Here is a 21943-nt window from a genome sequence, read left to right on the forward strand (position 1 = left end):
CTGGAATTTCTCAGCTGTGTAGGCCTGGTACCAAATCTTGAGTCACTGACTTAACTCACTCTGTTCCCAGTCAGATATTCCACTTGAGTCAAGATCGTCCGTCCTGCCAACCCTCAGCTCACTTCTTTCTCAAGAATCTGTAAGCAGCAGTTAAATACTGTCCAGAAGTTAACACTGCTGCTGCTACTCAGTTCTCCTACCTGTGCTTTTCTGTCAGCTGTGACAGCCGTCTGGACAATCTCTGCTGTCTTCTCCCATGTAGCCTTATTTATAAAGTAGGACTCAAACCTGACTGTCCGAAGCCTGTGTTGATTAACCCCAGTCACCTGAGCAGATCCTTTGCCTGGCTCTCGTGATCGATGTCCTTGAGCTCTGCCAGAGGGTGGTTGAGTACAGCTGTCAAGAATCTGGAGCCAGACTTCCTAGGTTCAGATCCCAACTCCACCACCTACTGCCTGTGTGACTTCAGGAGAGTCACCTTAATCTTTGCCTCGCTTGTTTACCTGCAAAACAGGGATTAAAAATTCCCTCTTGTGCAAATTAAAAGAGTTAATAAAGTTCATAGCATAGTACCTGGCACATATTAGGCACTCTTTCAATGTTCACCTTGTTATATTCTCACTTGCTGATACAAGTCTACGCTGGCTCCATTGTTACTTCTATGGTGCTACGTTCCCACCCTGCCCCACCGTTGGTTTGTTTTCTGTTCTCCCCGGAATACTGGGTAAGTACTGATCTTTCCATTTCTTCTTCCCCTTCCCATTTCCTCCTTTTCAGACCTAGATGTGGAACACAACTGCCACCCGGTTTTTCCCAGGAGCAGGGTATCTGTCTTCCTTGGGAGCCGGCACCCCACAACAGCACTGGAGTCCAGCACTAGAGTTTTGTGCCATCTTTGCTCAGGCGGCTCCTGGAGTCTCCACCCAACTCCTGCTCCGGGGGATGCAGAGGCAGAGGTGTGCACAGCCACTTTGCCTCCTGGTGGCCGTGCCTGGGATTGGGATCATCCCCTGTGTCCCGGACAAAGCTTTCTCTTATCTGTCAGCAACCCCCAGCCACACCCCAATTCCTTGGCCATTTCCCTTTAGGGACAATAGCATCTGCTCCAGTTCCTTTGTTTCTTGGTAGCACAAATGACTCTTTTTTTTTTTAATGGGCAGAATAAGCGAGAGCTGGAAGGAACAGCTACTGGAGCACTGAGCTTACCCAGGTCCACGTGGCTTCCTAGAGAATGGTGACTATGGCCAGGCTCTCCGCTGCTGCCCTGACATCCGGCTCGGGCCACACCCACCATGAGAAACCCTGCAAAGGCACAGAGCCTTTCACAGCTGGGCTCCCTGTTTCCTTCCCCTCCATCTCCACCTGCCTCCTATACACTTTCTTTAGGGTTTGTGTGTGTGTGTGTGTGTTCTTTCTTCAATGCCCTTCTTCTCTTTCAGAAAAAAAATTTTTTTTCTGGGAAGTAAGACAAGCTATAGGTTATTCTCTTCAAGTTCAAGGTTACCAAAAGTAAAAGAATGGTTAGACATAAGACCGTGTTCGTTAGTTTCTCTCTTCGGTCTTCCTCTCGGGAGCTCATTAATATTAGTTTGAACCATATAAAATTGCTGACCTTTGGCCATTTTTGACCCAGAAAATGGCAGTTCAACCTAACACGTACTTCCTGGTTGGCTTTCCTGTCACTGCACCGAGGGGCGCAGTCTCATCCTCGCTCACCAGCTCTGCAGAGAGACCAGATGGGAGCAGTCAGCAGTACTTCTTGCCAGCAGACAAAGCAAGTTAATTCCCCTGAGTTGAATGTTATTTCCGTCTCTTAATTATTAAAACCCCATTTGTTTATTACACAGCAGATGCTGTGTCCGTGATGAACCTTGGCAACCATGATGCTGGAATCACTTTGTCCTTTACATGCAAGTTTGTTTTACTTTCCAGTCTTCATGTACAACACTGCCAACAAGGAGACCTGCGAACACAACCACGAGCGCTGTTCCCGGCACGCCTTCTGCACTGACTATGCCACGGGCTTCTGCTGCCACTGCCAGTCCAGGTTTTACGGGAATGGGAAGCACTGTCTGCCCAAAGGTGAGGGGTGCTGGCTTGATTGGGGGGGGGGGCTGCTCTGGGTCTGTTTCTGTCGCTTGCTGTTTCCAGCTGCCACTGTGAGCTCTGTTTATGGACCTTGTGTCTCTACTGCTTGAATCAAAGCCTAAGCCACTTGCAGGTGCTCCATAAAAGTCTGAGGAATGAACATGTTTCAGCTGATTTCCCAACTTGAGGATTAAACAGAAATGTTTCCTCCCTTTTGGCTAGCTCCTTAGGGTGCAAGTGGACAGGAGAGAGGGAGGATGGGAGAAGTGAGATCAAAGGCAGGTCTGTTTTGTACCTAGGTGGGTAGCGGCTGGGTTAGGGAGTTGCAAAAAGGGCTGAAGGTGGAGTGTGGGGAGTTTTTATCTGTGCATGTGGACAACGGTCAAGGCTGACGGGGTTTGCTGTCTCTCAGGGACACCTCATCGAGTCAATGGGAAGGTGAGTGGGCACCTCCGCGTGGGCCACACGCCCGTGCACTTCACCGACGCGGACCTGCACGCTTATGTGGTGGGCGACGACGGCAGAGCCTACCTGGCCATCGGCCACATCCCGCAGCCCGCCGCCCAGGCCCTTCTCCCGCTCACGCCGATCGGAGGCCTGTTTGGCTGGCTCTTTGCTTTAGAAAAACCAGGCTGGGAGAACGGCTTCAGCCTCACAGGTGAGGAGGGCCTCAGGTCACCATGGCTTTGGCGGCGTGGAGCCTTGGGTTTTCATTCAGTAGTCAGTTGTGCAATGTTTCAGAGCCACACAGGTGTAGTTTTTCTGCCCCGAGGTAGTTGGGGATGGTTTGGCCTTGCAGGACTGTTTTTAAAAGACAGTGATTTCTTCTAAAGGTTCTCCAGGTTGTTCTGAGAAATAAGATGATCCCATGTGGAGCATTCGTGCCCTCCTACCTTCAAGAACCCTTGACGCTGCTTTGTCAGACTCCATGTAATTCGGTTGTCAGTCACAGATCTGCCAAAGAGGGATGCAGGTGGTAGTTCCAGGGCATCTGGAGATGATTTTACTTCATGGGGGAGGGGTGCCTTTCCTCTTTGTCCCCTGATGACTCTGATCTATACTAGTATAGACGGTGCTTCTCAGACTTTAACCCACCTGCACGTCACCTGGGGCCTCGGGAAAGTGCAGGTTCTGATTCAACAGGCCGGGGGTGGCGGGCCTGGGGGCGGTCTGTGATCATGTTTTCCTAGCAAGCTTCCAGGAGATGATAATGCTGGTCTAAGGACCACCCTTTGATAGCAAGGGTGTAGAGAATACTTCTTGGCTTCTCACCTCACTACCCCTTTATTGCACATAAAGTGTGAGAGAAAAGTTCTTGGCCCTCCAGCCGTAGAGCTCAATAGGCATTTGTAAGATCTTGCTTTTAATCAAGTTTTGATAAAACCTTGAGTCAAAAGTAGATAAATAAAATACAGTATACCTAGTCACATTTGAATTTCAGATAAACAATAATTGAATAATTTAGTACAAGTATGCCGCAAATATTGTATGGGACATACTTATACTAAAAATGTTTTTTGTTCATCTGATATTCAAATGTAAATAGGTGTCCTGGGGATTTTTGATTGTTTTTGTTAAGTCTGACAGCCATAGAAAGAGAAAGGTCAAGGATGTTCCTAGGGGTTTATTTTTCACAGAAAACAAGTTCCTACAAAGAGAAGCAGTGTGAGATGGGATAGAGTGGAACCATGCTCTTTAACAGAAAGTTCGGGGAACTGGTGAGATCAACAGCTGATAGTACTTAACCTTGGTTATCAGATCTCCTTAGGCACCATCCCCAACAGTAGGAGAAACTGGGAAGTGGAAGTATGAACTGGTGATTATTGCTGGAAGATGCAAGGCCCCCTTTCATCCCTGTGCTGGATTTTTTTCCTCTCCAGGTGCTACCTTTATCCATGACATGGAAGTTACTTTCTACCCAGGAGAGGAAAGGGTTCGAATCACTCAAACTGCTGAGGGGCTGGACCCAGAGAACTATCTGAGCATTCAAACCAACATTCAAGGCCAGGTGCCTTACATCCCAGCAAACTTCACAGCCCACATAGCTCCCTACAAGGAGCTCTACCACTACTCGGACTCAGGTACGTGCAACCAGTTCTCCGTAAAATGGGGATGGTGCACATCTCACGAGATAGTTGTGAGGATTATGTGAGTGACTACGTGGAATGTCCTTATAGAACAGTGTGTGACACATGAAATGAGCTCAGTGTTGTTTTTATTATTCTTGTTATTTTATTAGTGTGAGAAAAGTGATGGCTGTTGTACACAAGAATATCAACATCCCTACCCAATATTTGCAGATGATAATATAATAACAACCTTGTCTATGGGCTGGGGAGGGATGGTATAATTTTGTACAGTTTTTAACCGTCCTGCTCTCTGGGCTGTGGAAAAATATTGATTATTGGAATTTATACTTGTTCTGTAACCTTGGTTCAGCCTGCTTTGAAATCAGAGATGCCGTACGGTGTTGCAAAACTACCACTAGATTTGGAGTCGGAAGACAGGAATTCTTACGGATGAGTTTAAAGTATGTGGGGAGTAAGATCACTTACTGTCTGAGAGCTTATTTTCTCATCTTTAGAATGAGAATAATCACCCCTTTTCTGTCTCTCTTACATGGTTGATATGTGTAAGGTGTGATGTGTTCTGTAAGACACCCCCTGATTTTGAGATGCTGCCCCAATCTCAGTTGCTGTCCTGCAGCACAGGGGTTTGTTTTGAGTTGTGCCTTTGCTTCTCGTGCGGTGTGAGAGCTGGAAGCCAGGCAAGAGGCACAGGGAAGTGAATGGGCAGCAGAGATCTGGCCTGGGCACAGGGTAGCTGATGGCTAGAAAACTGCCTGGCCTCCCAACTCTGCACTCAGGTGGAGATAAAAGACCCCCACCCCTTTCCCCAGAAGCCTCCAGACTTAAGTGCAAGGTGTTGGAAGTCTTCTGTGCACTGATGGATGGATTGGTTGAAAACTTGGGGGGAGCGGGGTAGAGTCAGGCCAACTTGAGTTCCAGTTCCGGCTCTGCATATCAGCTTTGCTTCTTATTTTATTTATTTATTTTTGCGGTACGCGGGCCTCTCACTGTTGTGGCCTCTCCCGTTGCGGAGCACAGGCTCCGGACGCGCAGGCTCAGAGGCCATGGCTCACGGGCCTAGCCGCTCCGCGGCATGTGGGTTCTTCCCGGACCGGGGCACGAACCCGTGTCCCCTGCATAGGCAGGTGGACTCTCAACCACTGCACCACCAGGGAAGCCCCCAGCTTTGCTTCTTAGACTACTTAATTAACTCTCTAACCTCTGTGAGACTCTCCACACAAGATGGCAGGGCCCACCTCACTGGCTGTTGTGAGGAATAAATGAGGCACTGCTTATAGAGTGCTGGGCATAGCTGGCATATAGTAAAGTCATTCTTTGCGAATATTGACGGCAGCGATTATACCTCCTGCCTCTCAGTGCTTTGGTTTTACATCTATGTGGGTTCTTGGGACCGCCTTGCAGGTTTCCCATATAAGCTCAAACTTCCCAAGGGGACATGCTCCAGCAACTACATGAAAAACTGTGCAGAGAAACTCACCTCACATAAAAAGCCTCTGTATTTAGTATCTGTAAATGTCCTCGTTTGACTGAATAATGTCTATTGCAGCTGTGACCTCCACAAGTTCCAGAGCCTACTCCCTCACGTTGGGTGCCGTCAACCAAACACGGTCCTACCGCCTCCACCAGAACATCACTTACCAGGCATGCAGGCATGGCCCCAGACACCGGGTCATCCCCACCACCCAGCAGCTGAATGTGGACCGGGTCTTTGCCTTGTACACGGATGAAGAAAAAGTGCTCAGATTCGCTGTGACCAATCAGATTGGCCCTGTTGAAGGTATGGTTTCCCTTTTTTGTTATTGCTGGGCAAAAATTACATCCAACCTTCTTTCTTTCATGCCTTTTGAGTGGCCTCAGAATGATTCACATAGGTTACTAAGGGTAACTGAGTGCCAGGCTCTGTTAGGTGCTGGATGTAAGGATGAATAAAGCAGGGTCCTGTCCTTGAGAGGTAGAAATGGAACTTTTAGAATAGTGTTCCTGCCAAGATCAGGAATAGAGCATGTACATGAGGCTGGTTTGCTGCAACACCCAATTGTGTGTGCTGTCTGTGTTGGGGATACACCTGTGAACAAGGTGTGGCCAAGTTAGGAGGGAGATTGATGCTGACAGATATTTGTTATGATTGTGATAAGTGCAGGGTGCTGTGAGCCTAGTTGCAAGGTTCAGGAATGATGTCCCCAATGAAGTGAAATTTTAGCTAAAACTTAAAAGATGAGAAGGATTTCACCAAATCAAGGTGGGACAAAGAGCCAGTGCCTAGAAGAACAAAGTGAAATAGAACTTGCATGTATGAAAAAAACCAAATTAGCATCATACTTAATGAGGAAAGACTGGTTGCTTTCCCTCTAAGATCAGAAAGAAGATGCCTGCTCTTGACACTTTATCACTGTACTGGAAGTTCTAGCCAGGGCAGTTAGGCAAGAAAATGAAGAAAAAAAAAAAACAATCTAGATTGGAAAGGAAGAAGTAAAATTATCTCTGTTCTCCTTTGACATGATCTTATTTGTAGAAAAACTAAGGAATTCATTAATTAAAAAAAAAACTGTTTGAACTAATAGTAGTTCAGTAAGGTTGCAGGATATAAGATCGGTGTACAAAAATTAATTGTATTTCTATAAAGTAGCAATGAGTAAACTGAAAAGGAAATTAAGAAAACAATTCCATTTGCAAAAGAATAAAACATTTAGGAATAAATTTTTAGGAATAAGTGCAATACTTTTACATTGACATCTATAAATGTTTTTGAAAACAAAGATGGCTTAAATAAATGGAAAAACATTTTAAGTTCATGGATCAGAGGACATATTATGTTTTTTAAATTATTTTTTAATTGAAGTATAGTTGATTTACAATACTGTGTTAATTTCTGCTGTACAGCAAAGTGACTCAGTTATACACATATATATATTCTTCTTCTTTTCCATTATGGTTTATCCCAGGAGATTCAATATAGTTCCCTGTGCTATACAGTAGGACCTTGTTTATCCATTCTAAATGTAATAGTTTGCATCTACTAACCCCAAACTCCCAATCCATCCCTTCCCCTCCCCACCATCCCCCTTGGAAACCACAAGCAGAAGACATAATATTGTTAAGATGACAGTGCTTTCTAAATTGATCTATAGATTCAACACAATCCTATCAGCTGGCTTTTTTGCAGAAACTGAAAAGGTGATCCTAAAATTCATATAAAAATTTAAAGAACCCAGAAGAGCCAAAACAATCTTGAAAAGGAACAGAGTTGGAGGAATCATACCTCCTGATTTCAAAGCTTAAGAGTAATCAATACAGTGTGGTCCTTGAATAAGGATAGATATACAGATCAATGGGAATAGAAGTGAGAATCCAGAAATAAGCACTCACATTTACAGTCAATTGATTTTTGACAAGGATGCCAAAACAACTCAATAAGGAGAAAGAGTAGCCTTTTTAACAAATGGTTCTGGGATAACTCTGGATATCCACATGCAAAAGGATGAAGATGGTCACAGCAATAAGACAAGAGAAAGAAAAGACATCCAGATTGGAAGGGAAGAAGTAAAACTGTCACTATTTACAGATGACATGACACTATATAGAGAAAACCCTAAAGTCTCCACCAAAAAACTATTATGACTAATAAATGAATTCAGTATAGTTGCAAGATACAAGATGAATGTGCACAAGTCTTGCTTTTCTATACACTAATAATGAACTATCAGAAAGAGAAAGCAAGAAAACCCATTTAGAATCACATCAAAAAGAATAAAATACTTAGGAATAAACTTAGCCAAGGAGGTGAAAGACCCATACTCTGAAAAGTATAAGACATTTATGAAGAAAATTGAAGATGATACAAAGAAATGGAAAGATATGCCTGTTCATGGAGTGGAATAATTAATATTGTTAAAATGTCCATACTAGTGAAAACAAACTACAGATTTAATGCAATCCCTATCAAAATACCCAGGACATTTTTTTTCACAGGAATGAAAACAGATAATCTGAATTAGAACAAATAATCTGAAAATTTATATGGAACCACAGAAGACCCCAAATAGCCACAACAACCTTGAGAAAAAAGAAGAAACCTGGAAGTATCATGTGCCCGGACTTCAGACTATACTACAAAACTACAGTAATCAAAAGAGTATGGTACTGTTATAAAAACATACCCATAAATCAATGGAACAGAATAGAGATCCCAGAAATAAACCCACACATTTATAAACAGCTCATAAAACTCAATGCCAAAAACTAAATAACCCAATTAAAAATTGGACAGAAGACCTGAATAGACATTTTTCCAAAATAGACATACAGGTGGTCAACAGGCACATGAAAAGATACTCAACATATCCAACATATATATCCAACATATATAAATAGCTCATACAAATCAACATAAAATACCCCCAAACAACTCATTGAAAAATGGGCAGAAGAACTGAGTAGAAATTTTTCCAAAGAGGAAATGCAGATGGCCAATAGGTACATGAAAAAGATGCTCAACGTCGCTAATCATCAGGGAAATACAAATCAAAGCCACAATGAGATAGCCATTCTGACAGATGTGAGGTGCTATCATCAAAAAGAACACAAATAAATGTGTTGACAAGGATGTGGAGATAAAGGAACCCTTGTACACTGTTGGTAGGAATGTAAATCTGTGCAGCCACTGTGGAAAACAGTTTGAAGGTTCCTCAAAAAACTAAAAATAGAACTACTATATGATCCAGCAGTTCCATTCCTGGGTATGTATCTGAAGAAAATGAAAAAAAAATCGAGAAGATACATGTGCCCCAATGTTAATAGCACAATTATTTACAATGGCCAAGATATGGAAGGGAACCCACGTGCCAATCAACAGATGAATGGATAAAGAACACTTGGTACACACACACACACACACACACACACAGGAATACTATTTGGCCATGAAAAAGTGAAATTTTGCCATTTGCAGCAACACGATGGACTTGGAGGGTTTTATGCTTAGTAAGATAAGTCAGACAGGGAAAGACAAATACTGTATACTGTAACTTATATGTGGAATCCAAAAAACAAACATGAATGAAATGAATATAACAAAACAGAAATAGACAGATGTGGAGAACAAACTAGTGGTTACCAGTGGGGAGAGGGATGGAGGGGAGGGAGAAGGTAGGGGTAGGAGATTAAGAGGTAGAAACTACCATATATAAAATAAATAACCTACAAGGATATACTGTATAGCACAGGGAATATAGCCATAAATGGAGTATGATTTATAAAAATATTGAATCACTGTTATGCAGCTGAAACTTATATAATGTAAATCAACTATACTTCAATTAAATGAAATTGCATATATAGACGTTGCATATGCAAACCTGAAAGCGTTTTGCCTAATTGTAAAGCATTATAAAATATTGAAGTATTGATAAATCTATTTCTAGACAAACAAGAATTGCAGTAAAATTGAATAATACTCATTAGAAAAAGAATGAAGATGGACCTCTACTTCACACCATATACAAAAATTAACTGAAAATGGGTCAAAGGCCTTAATGTACTTAAAATTTTAGAAAAAACTTAGGGGTGAACTTTTGTGACCCTGAATTTGACAATGGTTTCTTCGATATTATGCTAAAAGTACAAGCAACAAAAGGAAAAAATAGATAAATAGGATATCATCAAAATTTTAAACTTCTGGGAATTCCCTGGTGGTCCAGTTGTTAGGATTCAGTGCTGCTGTGGTCCAGGTTCAATCCCTGGTTGGGGAACTAAGATCCTGCAAGCCAACAGCACGGCCAAAAAATAAAAATAAAAAAATAAAAACTTTTGTGCTTCAGAGGGCTTTATTAACAAAGTGAAATACAACCTACAGAATGGGAGAAAATATTTGCAAATCATATATTTAATAAGAGACTTGTATCTAGAATATATGAACTTTTACAACTCAATGAGACAAATAATCTAATTAAAAGATAGGCAAAAAATTTGGATAGGTATTTCTCTAAAGAAGACATCCAATGAGCCCATGAAAAAAATGCTCAACGTCATTCATCATCAGGAAAATGCAAAAATCAAAACCATAATGAAATACTACTTTATATGCATGTGGATGGCTATAGTCAAAAAATGGATAATAGCACATGTTGGTGGGCATGTGGAGAAACTGAAACCCTCACATGTTGCTGGTATGCATGTAGAATGGTGTAACTGGAAAACAACAGTTTCTCAAAATAGTTAAACACGAAGTTACTATTTGAGTAACTCTACTCCTAGTTATATACCAAGAGAAAGAAAAGCTTATGAAAACTTCATAATAGCCAAAAGGTGGAAACAACCCAAATGCCCATCAATTGATGAATAGATTTTTAGAATGTCATAACTCTCCAATTATAATAGATAGTATGGATAAGGATAGTATTAAATTTAGGTTAATGGATGGTGAAATTTGGTATAATACTAATAAGGGTGCAAGTTTTTGTCATGTTAATAAGATTAGGCATGCTATTAATGAAATACCTTATGTAACTTCAGGCACTCAGAAGTGGAATGGAGATAGTCCTAGTTTTATGGTTAGGGCTATTGTTATTACTACTGATACTATTGGATTAAAGATTTTTGTAATGGTTCATTGGCCGGAATATAATAGGTTAAGGATAAAAGCTATTATATGTAATATTGATGCGGTAGCTTGTGTTAGAAAATATTTAGTGGGCGCTTCTGTAGCTCATGGGTTGAACTTTTTTATTATGATGGGGATAATGGCTAATATTTCTTTCGAATCCGATTCAGATAAGTAGTCAGTGAGAGCTGGTTATTACAGTTATGGTCCCTGAGAGAATTGTTGTTAGGATGATGATAAAGATGATGGAGTTTTATTAGTACTGGAAGGATATAAACCAACATATTCGAGGTATGGGGCCAATAGCTCATTTAACTGACCTTAGTATAGAATATAGTGTAATAGGGGCTTCCCTGGTGGCGCAGTGGTTGAGAGTCCGCCTGCCGATGCAGGGGACACGGGTTCGTGACCCGGTCCGGGAAGATCCCACATGCCGCGGAGCGGCTGGGCCCGTGAGCCATGGCCACTGAGCCTGTGCGTCTGAGCCTGTGCTCCGCAACGGGAGAGGCCACAACAGTGAGAGTCCCGCGTACCGCAAAAAAAAAAAAAAAAAAAAAAAAAAAAGAATATAGTGTAATATGGTAGCACAAAGAACTTTGAATTCTTAAGGATAGGTTCAATTCCTGTGATTCTAGAAATAAGAAGGCTTAAACCTCTATTATTTACTCTGTCAAAATAACTCTTTTATCAGACATATTTCTTATGTTTGTGGAGGGACGCTTGATGTTATAGTAGGTAGTGAGACGTGCCATATGTATAGGGCTAGTGTTAGTGGTAGGAAGTTTGTTCCCAGTAGATGTATTAACTGATCATATTGGAATCGAGGGTAGGATGCTCAAAATCATAGGGAAAAAACTGTTAATAATAGTGTTTTTATAATAAAGTTGGTTGTATATAGTTCTAGTATGCGGGGGTTGTGGAATGCTCCTAGAAAGAGGATTGTTGTGAAAATATTCATTATAATGGCATATTCTAAGAAAAATATAATGCATGGGCCTGCTGCATATTCTACGTTGAAACCCGCTATGAGTTCAGATTCTCCTTCTGTTGTTAGGTCAAAGGGGGCTCGGTTTGTTTCTGCTAGAGAGGAGATAAATCACAGCTAGAGGTCACGATGGGAAGATTATTCATAAATGTTCTTGCGTTGTGATGAGGGTTGAGAAAGTAAAAGTTCCACTTATTTAAAGGGCTGATGGAAGAATAGTTGCTAGTATTACTTCATATGAAATTGTTTGTGCTACTGCTCGTGGGGCTGCAATTAATACATATTCTGAGTTGGAGGCCTATCCGGATCATAAGATGGGATATACGGCGAGGCTTGACCTAGCTATTATAAATAACACCCCTAGATTTGTATTACTGAGGGGATAAGGTATAGGTAGAGGAATTCATATGATTAGGGCTAGGGTTAGGGCTAGGATTGGTGCAATAATAAATATGGAAATGGAGGATGTAGCTGGTCGTGATGGTTCTTTAATGAATAATTTGTGTCAGCAATAGGTTGTAATAGGCCATGTGGTCCGACGACATTTGGTCCTTTTCAAAGTTGCATATAACCTAGGATTTTTCGTTCAATTAATGTGAGGAATGCCATGGCTCAGGAGAATGGAGATAACGAGTATTAAGATGTTAATTATAAACATTTTGTTAGGGAGAGGATTTGAACCTCCAGTTACAAAGGTTTAATTTTTACGCAATTACTGGGCTCTGCCACCTTAACAAACCCTGTACTTGGGTAATATTTTGTATATATTAATTAAATTAAGATTATATCATTAACTGGTTTATCAGGTGCTTTTTTAAAGTGGGCCTTATTTCTCTTGTCCTTTTGAACTGAGGGAAATATAGAATAGATACGAACCGACCTGTATTACTCCAGTCTGAACTTAGATCAACTAGGACTTTAATCATTGAACAAATGAACCTTTAATAGAGGTTACACCATTGGGGTGTCCGGATCCAACATTGAGATCGTAAACCCTACTGTTGATATGAACTCTAGAAGAGGATTGAGCTGTTACCCCTAGGCTAACGTGTTCCATTGATAAATTTTTGGATCAAGAAATGATATGTTTTGACTAGTAAGTCTAGACTTCAATCACTCAGAGCCTTTTTTGTTCTCTGAGCTCACTCCAACCAAAATTGTCAACCCAGGGGGCTTCCCTGGTGGCGCAGTGGTTGAGAGTCCGCCTGTCGATGCATGGGACACGGGTTCGTGCTTCGGTCCGGGAAGATCCCACGAGCCGCGGAGCGGCTGGGCCCGTGAGCCATGGCCGCTAAGCCTGTGCGTCCAGAGCCTGTGCTCCGCAACGGGAGAGGCCACAACAGTGAGAGGCCCGCGTACCGCAAAAAAAAAAAAAAAAAATTGTCAACCCATATAAAAATTTCTTATCCCTTAGTGCTTTAGTTAGTTTTTTGGGGGGTTAATTAAAGCTGCATAGGGTCTTCTCGTCTTATTTTATTATTCCCGCCTCTTCATGGGAAGGTCAATTTCACTGATTGAAAATAAGAGACAGTAAAACCCTCGTGAGTCCATTCATACAAGTCCTTACTTAGAGAACAAATGATTATGCTACCTTTGCATGGCCAGGATACCATGGCCGTTTAACAGTTGTCACTGGGCTGGCAGTGCTTCTACTGCTAGTTATGCAAGAGGTGATGTTTTTGGTAAACAGGCAGGGTTTATGTTTGCCGAGTTCCTTTTACTTTTTAAAATCTTTTCTTGAATGCATGCCTGTGTTGGATTAACCTCTTACTAAATAAATAATTTAGGGCTTCCCTGGTGGCGCAGTGGTTGAGAGTCCGCCTGCCGATGCAGGGGACACGGGTTCGTGCCCCGGTCTGGGAAGATCCCACATGCAGCGGAGCAGCTGGGCCCGTGAGCCATGGCCGCTGAGCCTGCGCGTCCGGAGCCTGTGCTCCGCAACGGGAGAGGCCACAACAGTGAGAGGCCCGCGTACCGCAAAAAAAAAAAAAAAAATTGTCAACCCATATAAAAATTTCTTATCCCTTAGTGCTTTAGTTAGTTTTTTGGGGGGTTAATTAAAGCTGCATAGGGTCTTCTCGTCTTATTTTATTATTCCCGCCTCTTCATGGGAAGGTCAATTTCACTGATTGAAAATAAGAGACAGTAAAACCCTCGTGAGTCCATTCATACAAGTCCTTACTTAGAGAACAAATGATTATGCTACCTTTGCATGGCCAGGATACCATGGCCGTTTAACAGTTGTCACTGGGCTGGCAGTGCTTCTACTGCTAGTTATGCAAGAGGTGATGTTTTTGGTAAACAGGCAGGGTTTATGTTTGCCGAGTTCCTTTTACTTTTTAAAATCTTTTCTTGAATGCATGCCTGTGTTGGATTAACCTCTTACTAAATAAATAATTTAGGGCTTCCCTGGTGGCGCAGTGGTTGAGAGTCCGCCTGCCGATGCAGGGGACACGGGTTCGTGCCCCGGTCTGGGAAGATCCCACATGCAGCGGAGCAGCTGGGCCCGTGAGCCATGGCCGCTGAGCCTGCGCGTCCGGAGCCTGTGCTCCGCAACGGGAGAGGCCACAACAGTGAGAGGCCCACGTACCGCAAAAAAAAAAATAAAATAAAATAAATAAATAAATAAATAAATAATTTAATGTTGCATTGTGCTCATGTGCTGTTAATTATCAATATAGTATTAGTTACTGATGTAAGCTTATGCAAGGAGAAATATTTCTTGTTACTCATATTAACATTATTGCCACTATTGGTCAATAGACTCGTCCAGTATAAAGCTAGGAGTTGATTTGCTCATTATTATTGGTATTAAGATAAAGTTAGTGTTGGACTTGAACGCTTTCTTAATTGGTGGCTGTTTTTAAGCCAACTATGGTGTTGTTTTTACTCTCTAGATAAGGTTGTATCCATTTCTAAAAAGGTGTACCTTTTAAGATTAACATTTAAAAGTACATTAAAATTTATAATTTTTTTGGTAATTTTTAAAGTTGAACTAAGGTTCTTTTCCTGGACACACCAGGCACATTAGGCTTCTCACCTCTACTTATAAATCTTCTTATAATAAATCTACTTACTTTGCTACATAGATGAGTTCTAATAAACTGTTCATAAGTAGCTCATCTGGTTTCAGGATGTTGAACTTAAGTTCTCTTTGTTAAATGTTTACTAGTTAAATCATTATGCAAAATGTACAAGGGGTTAACTGCTTTTTGTTACTTTTAATGTTTCATCATTCCCTTAAGGTAGGTTCTCTGTAGTGCCAGAGGATATTTTAAATTTCTATCCCCTATACTTTAAATGTGGAGTAAATGTTTTACTTAATTTGCTTATATTAGTAAAACTTGTGGGGGGTTGGCTAGATTTAGTTCAAAGTGTTCATAAATTATGAAATCTCCTAGGGGTAAACTAGGTGCTTTTATGTAAGCTATGCTTTGATTTATCCAAGCACACTTTCCAGTGTGCTTACCTTGTTACTTGTCTCCTCTCATATAATTAGTGTTTAGTAATAGATTGTAGGAAGCTATCGTAATACTTGAGGAAGGTGATGGGCAGTGTGTGCTTACTTCATGTCCTTATTCAGTTAAGCACTCTATTCTTAATTTGCTACTAAATCCTCCTTTGGTTTTTAGTTTCCATAAAAACCTGCGTGTAGTGAGAAATACATTCTTGAGATAGAAAATGTAGCCCGTTTCTTCTCCCTCCATAGGTTACATCTTGACCTAATGTTTTTATGTACAATTATGCTTACTTTTATTCCTTTTCAGGGCTTGCTGAAGACGGCATATAGACTGAATTAGCCAGGGTTGGTGAGGTTTATCGGGGTTTATGGATTATAGAACAGGCTCCTGTAGAGGGGTGTGAAGCACTACCAAGACCTTTGAGTTTTAAGCTGCTGCTGGTAGTACTCTGGCGAATAACTTTGTTGTAATAATTATTTGGGTTTAGGACTAAGCATAGTGGGGTGTCTAATCCCAGTTTGGGTCTTAGCTGTCGTGTAATTAGGAAATACTAAAGTCACTTTCGTAGTCTATTTTTATTTTAGCTATGGCTTTTTACAGCTTAATTAAAATTTAACTTTACGTTACTCTTTAACACGCTTTCCACTGAATTTCTATTAATTTGGGTTAATCGTTTGATCGTGGTGGCTGGCTCGAAATTTACCAACCCTAGTTAATATAACTTAGTCGAACTTTTGTTTATGGCTTAATTTTAATCACTGCTGTTTCCTGTGGATGTGTGGTTAAGCAAGGTGTTATGAGCTACTAGTCTCAGTGTACTTGACGCCAGGTCCTTTTAAGGATTTAGAGGGCATTCTCACTGGGGCTCAGATGCTTGCATGTGTAATTTTATTAAAAACTAATAGAGGGCTTCCCTGGTGGCGCAGTGGTTGAGAATCCGCCTGCCAATGCAGGCGACACGGGTTCGTGCCCCAGTCCGGGAAGATCCCACATGCCGCGGAGCAGCTGGGCCTGTGAGCCATGGCCGCTGAGCCTGCGCGTCTGGAGCCTGTGCTCCGCAAAGGGAGAGGCCACAACAGTGAGAGGCCCGCGTACCGCAAAAAAAAAAAAAAAAAAAAAAAAACAAAACTAATAGAAAGGCTGGGACCAAACCTCGGTGTTTATGGAGTTGATAAATTCATCTAGGCACTTTTAGTGTCTTGCTTTAGGGTTTAAGCTACATTAACAAGTTGTGTTTATATTGTGAAATAACATGTATATAGTTGTATGATTTATGCTAGATTTAGTATTAAAATTTTGATAAAAATGGTCCATAGATCTAGGGAGATGCCTGTCTATATAAATGGTAGATATCTAAGTAATTCATTGGTATGATCAGGGTTTATTTTCTAGGTATATCCTATTTTGAGCATTGTTTATGTTTGTTGGATAAATTAACTAAATTCTATGTATTTATATGTTTTTGCCTTGTTTGGGGGGTTTGGCAGGGCATTATGGGCATGTAGAATATGGGATTTAGTGGGGCGTAAGGAGGGCTTGTTAAACAGGTTATTTACCTGTTCAACGTGTATGTATATGTATGTGTGTGTAATTTCCTTATGTCCTGTAGCCATTGACTGAATAACACCTTATGGTTGATGATGTTGGTAAATAATATTCAATTAAAGTCCAGCTACAGTTTATTTGACTGTGTTAAGACCTCACGTGGCCATAGCTGAGTCCCAGCATCCCTATAAAAATTAAAAAATACCAAATGCATAAAACCATAGTTATGTGTAAGCATGGGCTGATTAGTCATTAGTCCATCGAGATGTCTTATTTAAGAGGAAAGAGTGGGTGATTTTTAGGTGAGATGGTTCTGAAGAACCAGATGTCTGATAAAGTTCATTAATAGAAACCCTCACAAGTTATGGGCCCAGAGGAAGAAGAGGGACACCTGCTAAGTGGGGTTGATAGTTTCACGCAGCTTTGCTGATTGAGCTCGTGATCTAGTGGGTATGATATGTATGTTGACTAGAATTGGTTTGACTTAATGTACTGTGTACAATCAATAATATGTACTATGTAATGTACATGCTTATAAGCACGGGGTAAATAATGTACGATTATACATATCATGTATTATGTATGATATGTACTTATTAATGTAATACACATTATGCATGAAGTACATGGAATTTATGGTAAAAAGAGGTTATTTTAATACTAAGATTGTACTTAGTAATCTTGTAAATGTCCCATAACAAATCTTCAGGGAATAGTTTAAATAGAATTTCAGCTTTGGGTGCTGATGGTGGAGCTGGAGCTTCTTCCTTGAGTCTTAGGGAGATGTGTTATTCTCCTTCTCTGGTTTACAAGACCAGGGTAATAGATATATTGATACTACAAAGACTCTTCATTTTAGGAGATTATTTTCAGTGATGCTAGTTACTGGCATTAGTACTAGAATTAAAAAGAAATATAGAATGGATGCTAGTTGTCCGATAATAATGAAGGGGTGCTCTGTGGGTTGTCCTCCAATTCACGTTAGTGTTAATAGGTCTGCTACTAGTACTCAAAATACGCATTGACTGAGAGGTCGAAATGTTATGCTTCGTTGTTTGGATGTGTGAAGCATTGGGATAAATGCTAGAATTAAGATTGAAAAGATTAAGGCCATTACTCCTAATTTATTAGGAATTGATCGTAGAATTGCATATGCAAATAGAAAATTATCACTTTGGCTTGATATGAGGTGGTGTGTTGAGAAGGTCTGCTGGGGTGTTGTTGTCTGAGTTCCTGGTAAGTCGGGTGAAAATAGCACTAATATTATTAGTATTAGAATTAGCAGTAAGGCATCTAGGATATCTTTGATTGTACAGTAGGGGTGAAATGGGATTTTGTCTATATCAGTTGAGATTCCAGTGGGGTTATTAGATCCTGTTTTGTGAAGGAATAGTAAGTGGACAGCTGCTAGTGCTGCAATGATAAATGGGAGAATAAAATGGAAGGCGAAGAATCGTGTAAGAGTTGCTTTATCTACTGAAAATCCACCTGAGATTCATTCGACAGGGCTTGTGCCAATATATGGAATTGCTGAAAGGAGATTAGTAATAACTGTTGCCCCTCAGAATGATATTTGTCCTCAGGGTAAGACATAGCCTATGAATGCTGTAGCTATGACTGTAAATAATGATTCCAATGCTTCATGTTTCTAAAAAGGTATAGGATCCGTAATATAAGCCATGTCCTACATGAATAAATAAGCAAATAATTTGCATGTAGATATCGGATAATTCATCCATAGTTTACATCTCGGCAGACGTGTTACTTACGAAAAAGTAGTTATTGTGTCTGATGTATAATGTATTGCTAGGAATAGACCTGTCAAGATTTGTAGAACTAAACAAAATGCCCAGAAGGGAACCAAAATTTCAACATGATGAAATGTTCGATGGAGCTGGGAGGTCAATAATTGCGTTGTTAATAATTTTTATTAATGGGTGTGATTTTCGGATGTTGGTCATTAGTGTTCTTATAGTTGAATTAAAATGATGATTTTTCATTTCATTGGCCATGGTTAGATTCCATGTAAGAATAAGGATAATATACATTGTATTTATTTTAGCTACTATTTTTGTAATTAGTTTTGTGGGCTTTTCTTCAAAACCTTCACCTATTTATGATGGACTTGAATTGATTGTAGGTGGTGGTGTTGGGTGTGGGATTGTGTTGAATTTTGGTGGTTCACTTGGGGGTTTAATAGTACTTTTTACTTATTTAGGGGGAATATTAGTAGTATTTGGTTATATGACAGCTATAGCCACTGAGAAGTATCCTGAAGTTTGAGTCTCTAATAAGACTGTTCTAGGTATATTTCTTTCAGGGTTGATGATAGAATTTTCAATAGTATTCTTTGTTTTAAAGGATGAGGAAGTGGAGATTGTATTTAAATTTAATGGACTAGGGGACTCTGGGTAATTTATGATACAGGTGATTTTGGGTTTTTTTGTGAAGAGCCTATAGGAATTGCAGTGTTGTATAGCTATGGTTCTTAATTGGTAATTGTTACTGGTTGATCATTACTTATTGGTGTTGTGGTTATTATAGAGGTTACTCATGGTAATTAAATAGAATTATGCTTAGGACAAGGGTAATGAGGAATGAAAGAAAATATAGTTTGATTAGGCCTTTTTGGTCTGACACTAGTATAGAAAATTTTATTTGAATAAGGGAAGTCGTTTTGGGTAAGATGCTTTCTAGTCAGATTAAATCTAGGAGACATGATGCTGATTTTTGACTCGTTGATAAATTTAAGTATGGTGGGAAGCGGTGTATAATGGGAAATGCCTAAGAGGTTGGAAAATTTGAAGAAATTTGAGGGATATTTAAATTTTAAGTTTTGTGTAGTGGGGCTGATTTCAAATGCCAGAATAAAACCTAGGATGGGCACAGCAAAGGCAGTTAGCGTCAGGTAATCAGGTATTGTTATTTGTGGGATTGTCATTGGGGGAATTTTGCTGGAGGTAATGAATCCAGCAAAGATACTTACAGCTAATAAATGTTTAACAGAATTGATTAGCAGTGGGTTATTTTCATTAAAATAAAAAGTAGAAAAGCGAGATTGTCCTAATGGTGCGAAGAAAATAATGCGAGTGCCATAGACAGCTGTAAGGGATGTGGTGACGAGAGTTATTTGCTGGGCTCAGGCGTTGGTGTACAACGTGTTAGCAGTGTCGATAATTAGTTCTTTAGAGTAGAAACCTGTGAGGAACGGTATTCCTGTCAGTGAGAGACTTCCAATAATGAGGGCCGCTGTGGTAAAAGGTATTGCTTTAAATAAACCTCCTATCTTTCGAATGTCTTGTTCATCATGTAGGCTATGAATAATGGAGCCAGAGCATATAAACAGGATGGCCTTGAAAAAGGCATGTGTGCAAACATGGAGAAATGCTAGATAAGGTTGGTTAATACCGATTGTTACTATTATAAGGCCTAATTGGCTTGAAGTAGAGAAGGCAACAAATTTTTTGATGTCATTTTGGGTGAGAGCACATATTGCTGTAAATAATGTAATTATGTTTATCCAGACATAATGTTATTGTTTGGGTACATTTATTCTGTTAAAGGGTAAAAGCAGATAAGTAGGAAAATACCTGCTATAACTCTTGTGCTTGAGTGAATAGAGCTGAAACGGGAGGAGGGCCTTCTATTGCTGAGGGAATGGCTGGAGGCCAAATTGGGTGGATTTTCCAGCTGCAGCCAACACAAGTCCTATTAGAGGTAGGTTTGAGTGATTTTGGTTAAGTATAAAGATTTGTTGTATGTCTCATGAGTTTAAATTAAATAGAAATCCTGCTGTTGATATAATAAGTCCAATGTCTCCAATGCGATTATATAAAATTGCTTAGAGAGCGGCTGTATTTGCATCTGCTTGTCCATATCATCACCTGATAAGTAGAAAAGATACAATTCCGACTCCTTCTCACCCAATGAAAAGTTGTAAAAGATTGTTAACAGTGATAAGAATTAGTATTGTGATAAGAAAAAGGAATATTTAAAGAATTGATTAATGTGAGCATCTGAGTGCATGTATCACATTGAAAATTCCATAACAGATCATGTGACAAATAATGCTACTGGCACAAATATTGAGAAATAGTCTGTTTTGAAGCTAAGTGGTAATTTAAGGGTTTGGATAGTAATTCAGTGTCAGTTTAAGATAATTATCTCTTGACCTGTATGAATGAATATTATTGTTGGAATTAAGCTGGTGATAAAAGCATATGAGATAGTGGTTTTTTTTTTTTTACAAAGGATGGATATGTGTTATTTTGTAGATGTTGGTGTTTGTTATTATAATTGGTATCGTTAGTATAAATAGTATAACTAGTGTGAAAGAGGTAAATAAGTTTATTACTTTTATTTGGAGTTGCACCAATGTTTTGGTTCCTAAGACCAATGGATTAGCTATCCTTTAAAAGTTTGAAAAAGTCATACTGTTAGATATGGAAGCATGAATTAGCAATTTTTGCATACTTTTTCAGTAAATAAAAATATTTAGTCTTCTGTTACTAGATGCACAATCTAGTGTTTTTTTGAAACTATATTTATAGTACAAGGGCCCTAAAATGATTTTGGGGTTTAACGATAGGAGTAAGAGACGTAAAATGTGAAGGGGTTATGAGAGCATTTTCTCATGTGAATGATGGTGGGTATATTTGCCTCATTTTGTTATGATTAATATGTATAGTGAGTATAAGGTGGTAATTACTATGTTAATTCCTATGAGGATAATGGTGATATTTGATCATGGAAAGGATGTTACTACTACAAAGAGTCCTCCAATTAGATTGATAGTTAGGGGCTAGAGCTAGGTTCGTTAAGCTTGCTAGTAGTCATCATGCTGGTATTGGGAGGAATGTTTGTAGACCTCGGGCTACAATCATTGTTCTGCTGTAAATTCGTTTGTAATTTGAATTTGCTAGGCAGAATAATATGGATGATGTGAGGCAGTGGGCAATTATTAGAGCAGTGGCCCCGATATAACTTCAAGGTGTTTGGATAAGAATGACTACAGTAACAAGTGCTACGTGACTGTCGGAAGAATACGCTCTAGGTGATTTTAGATCTGTTTGGCATAAACAAATTGAACTAGTTATGATTATTCCTCATAAGGAGAGTATGAGAAAAGTGTATGTTGTGAAATTTATTAGTGGGTTTAGTATTGTTGTAATTCTCA

General features: G+C 40.0%; 1 protein-coding gene across 2 annotated transcripts in view; it reads left to right on the forward strand.

Annotated features, from left to right (window-relative positions):
* Positions 1–21943, forward strand: part of NID2 (nidogen 2) — a 79371-nt gene that overhangs the window by 26146 nt on the left and 31282 nt on the right. For both annotated transcript variants that reach the window (XM_082649700.1, XM_082649701.1), the window contains exons 5-8: positions 1933–2082; positions 2501–2746; positions 3969–4169; positions 5725–5955. In XM_082649700.1, the coding sequence (XP_082505826.1) occupies positions 1933–2082; positions 2501–2746; positions 3969–4169; positions 5725–5955 (828 nt within the window). The remainder of the gene's footprint in view (positions 1–1932; positions 2083–2500; positions 2747–3968; positions 4170–5724; positions 5956–21943) is intronic.

The sequence above is a fragment of the Grampus griseus genome (assembly GCF_964374135.1).
Source record: "Grampus griseus genome assembly, chromosome: 2".
Lineage (NCBI taxonomy): Eukaryota > Metazoa > Chordata > Mammalia > Artiodactyla > Delphinidae > Grampus > Grampus griseus.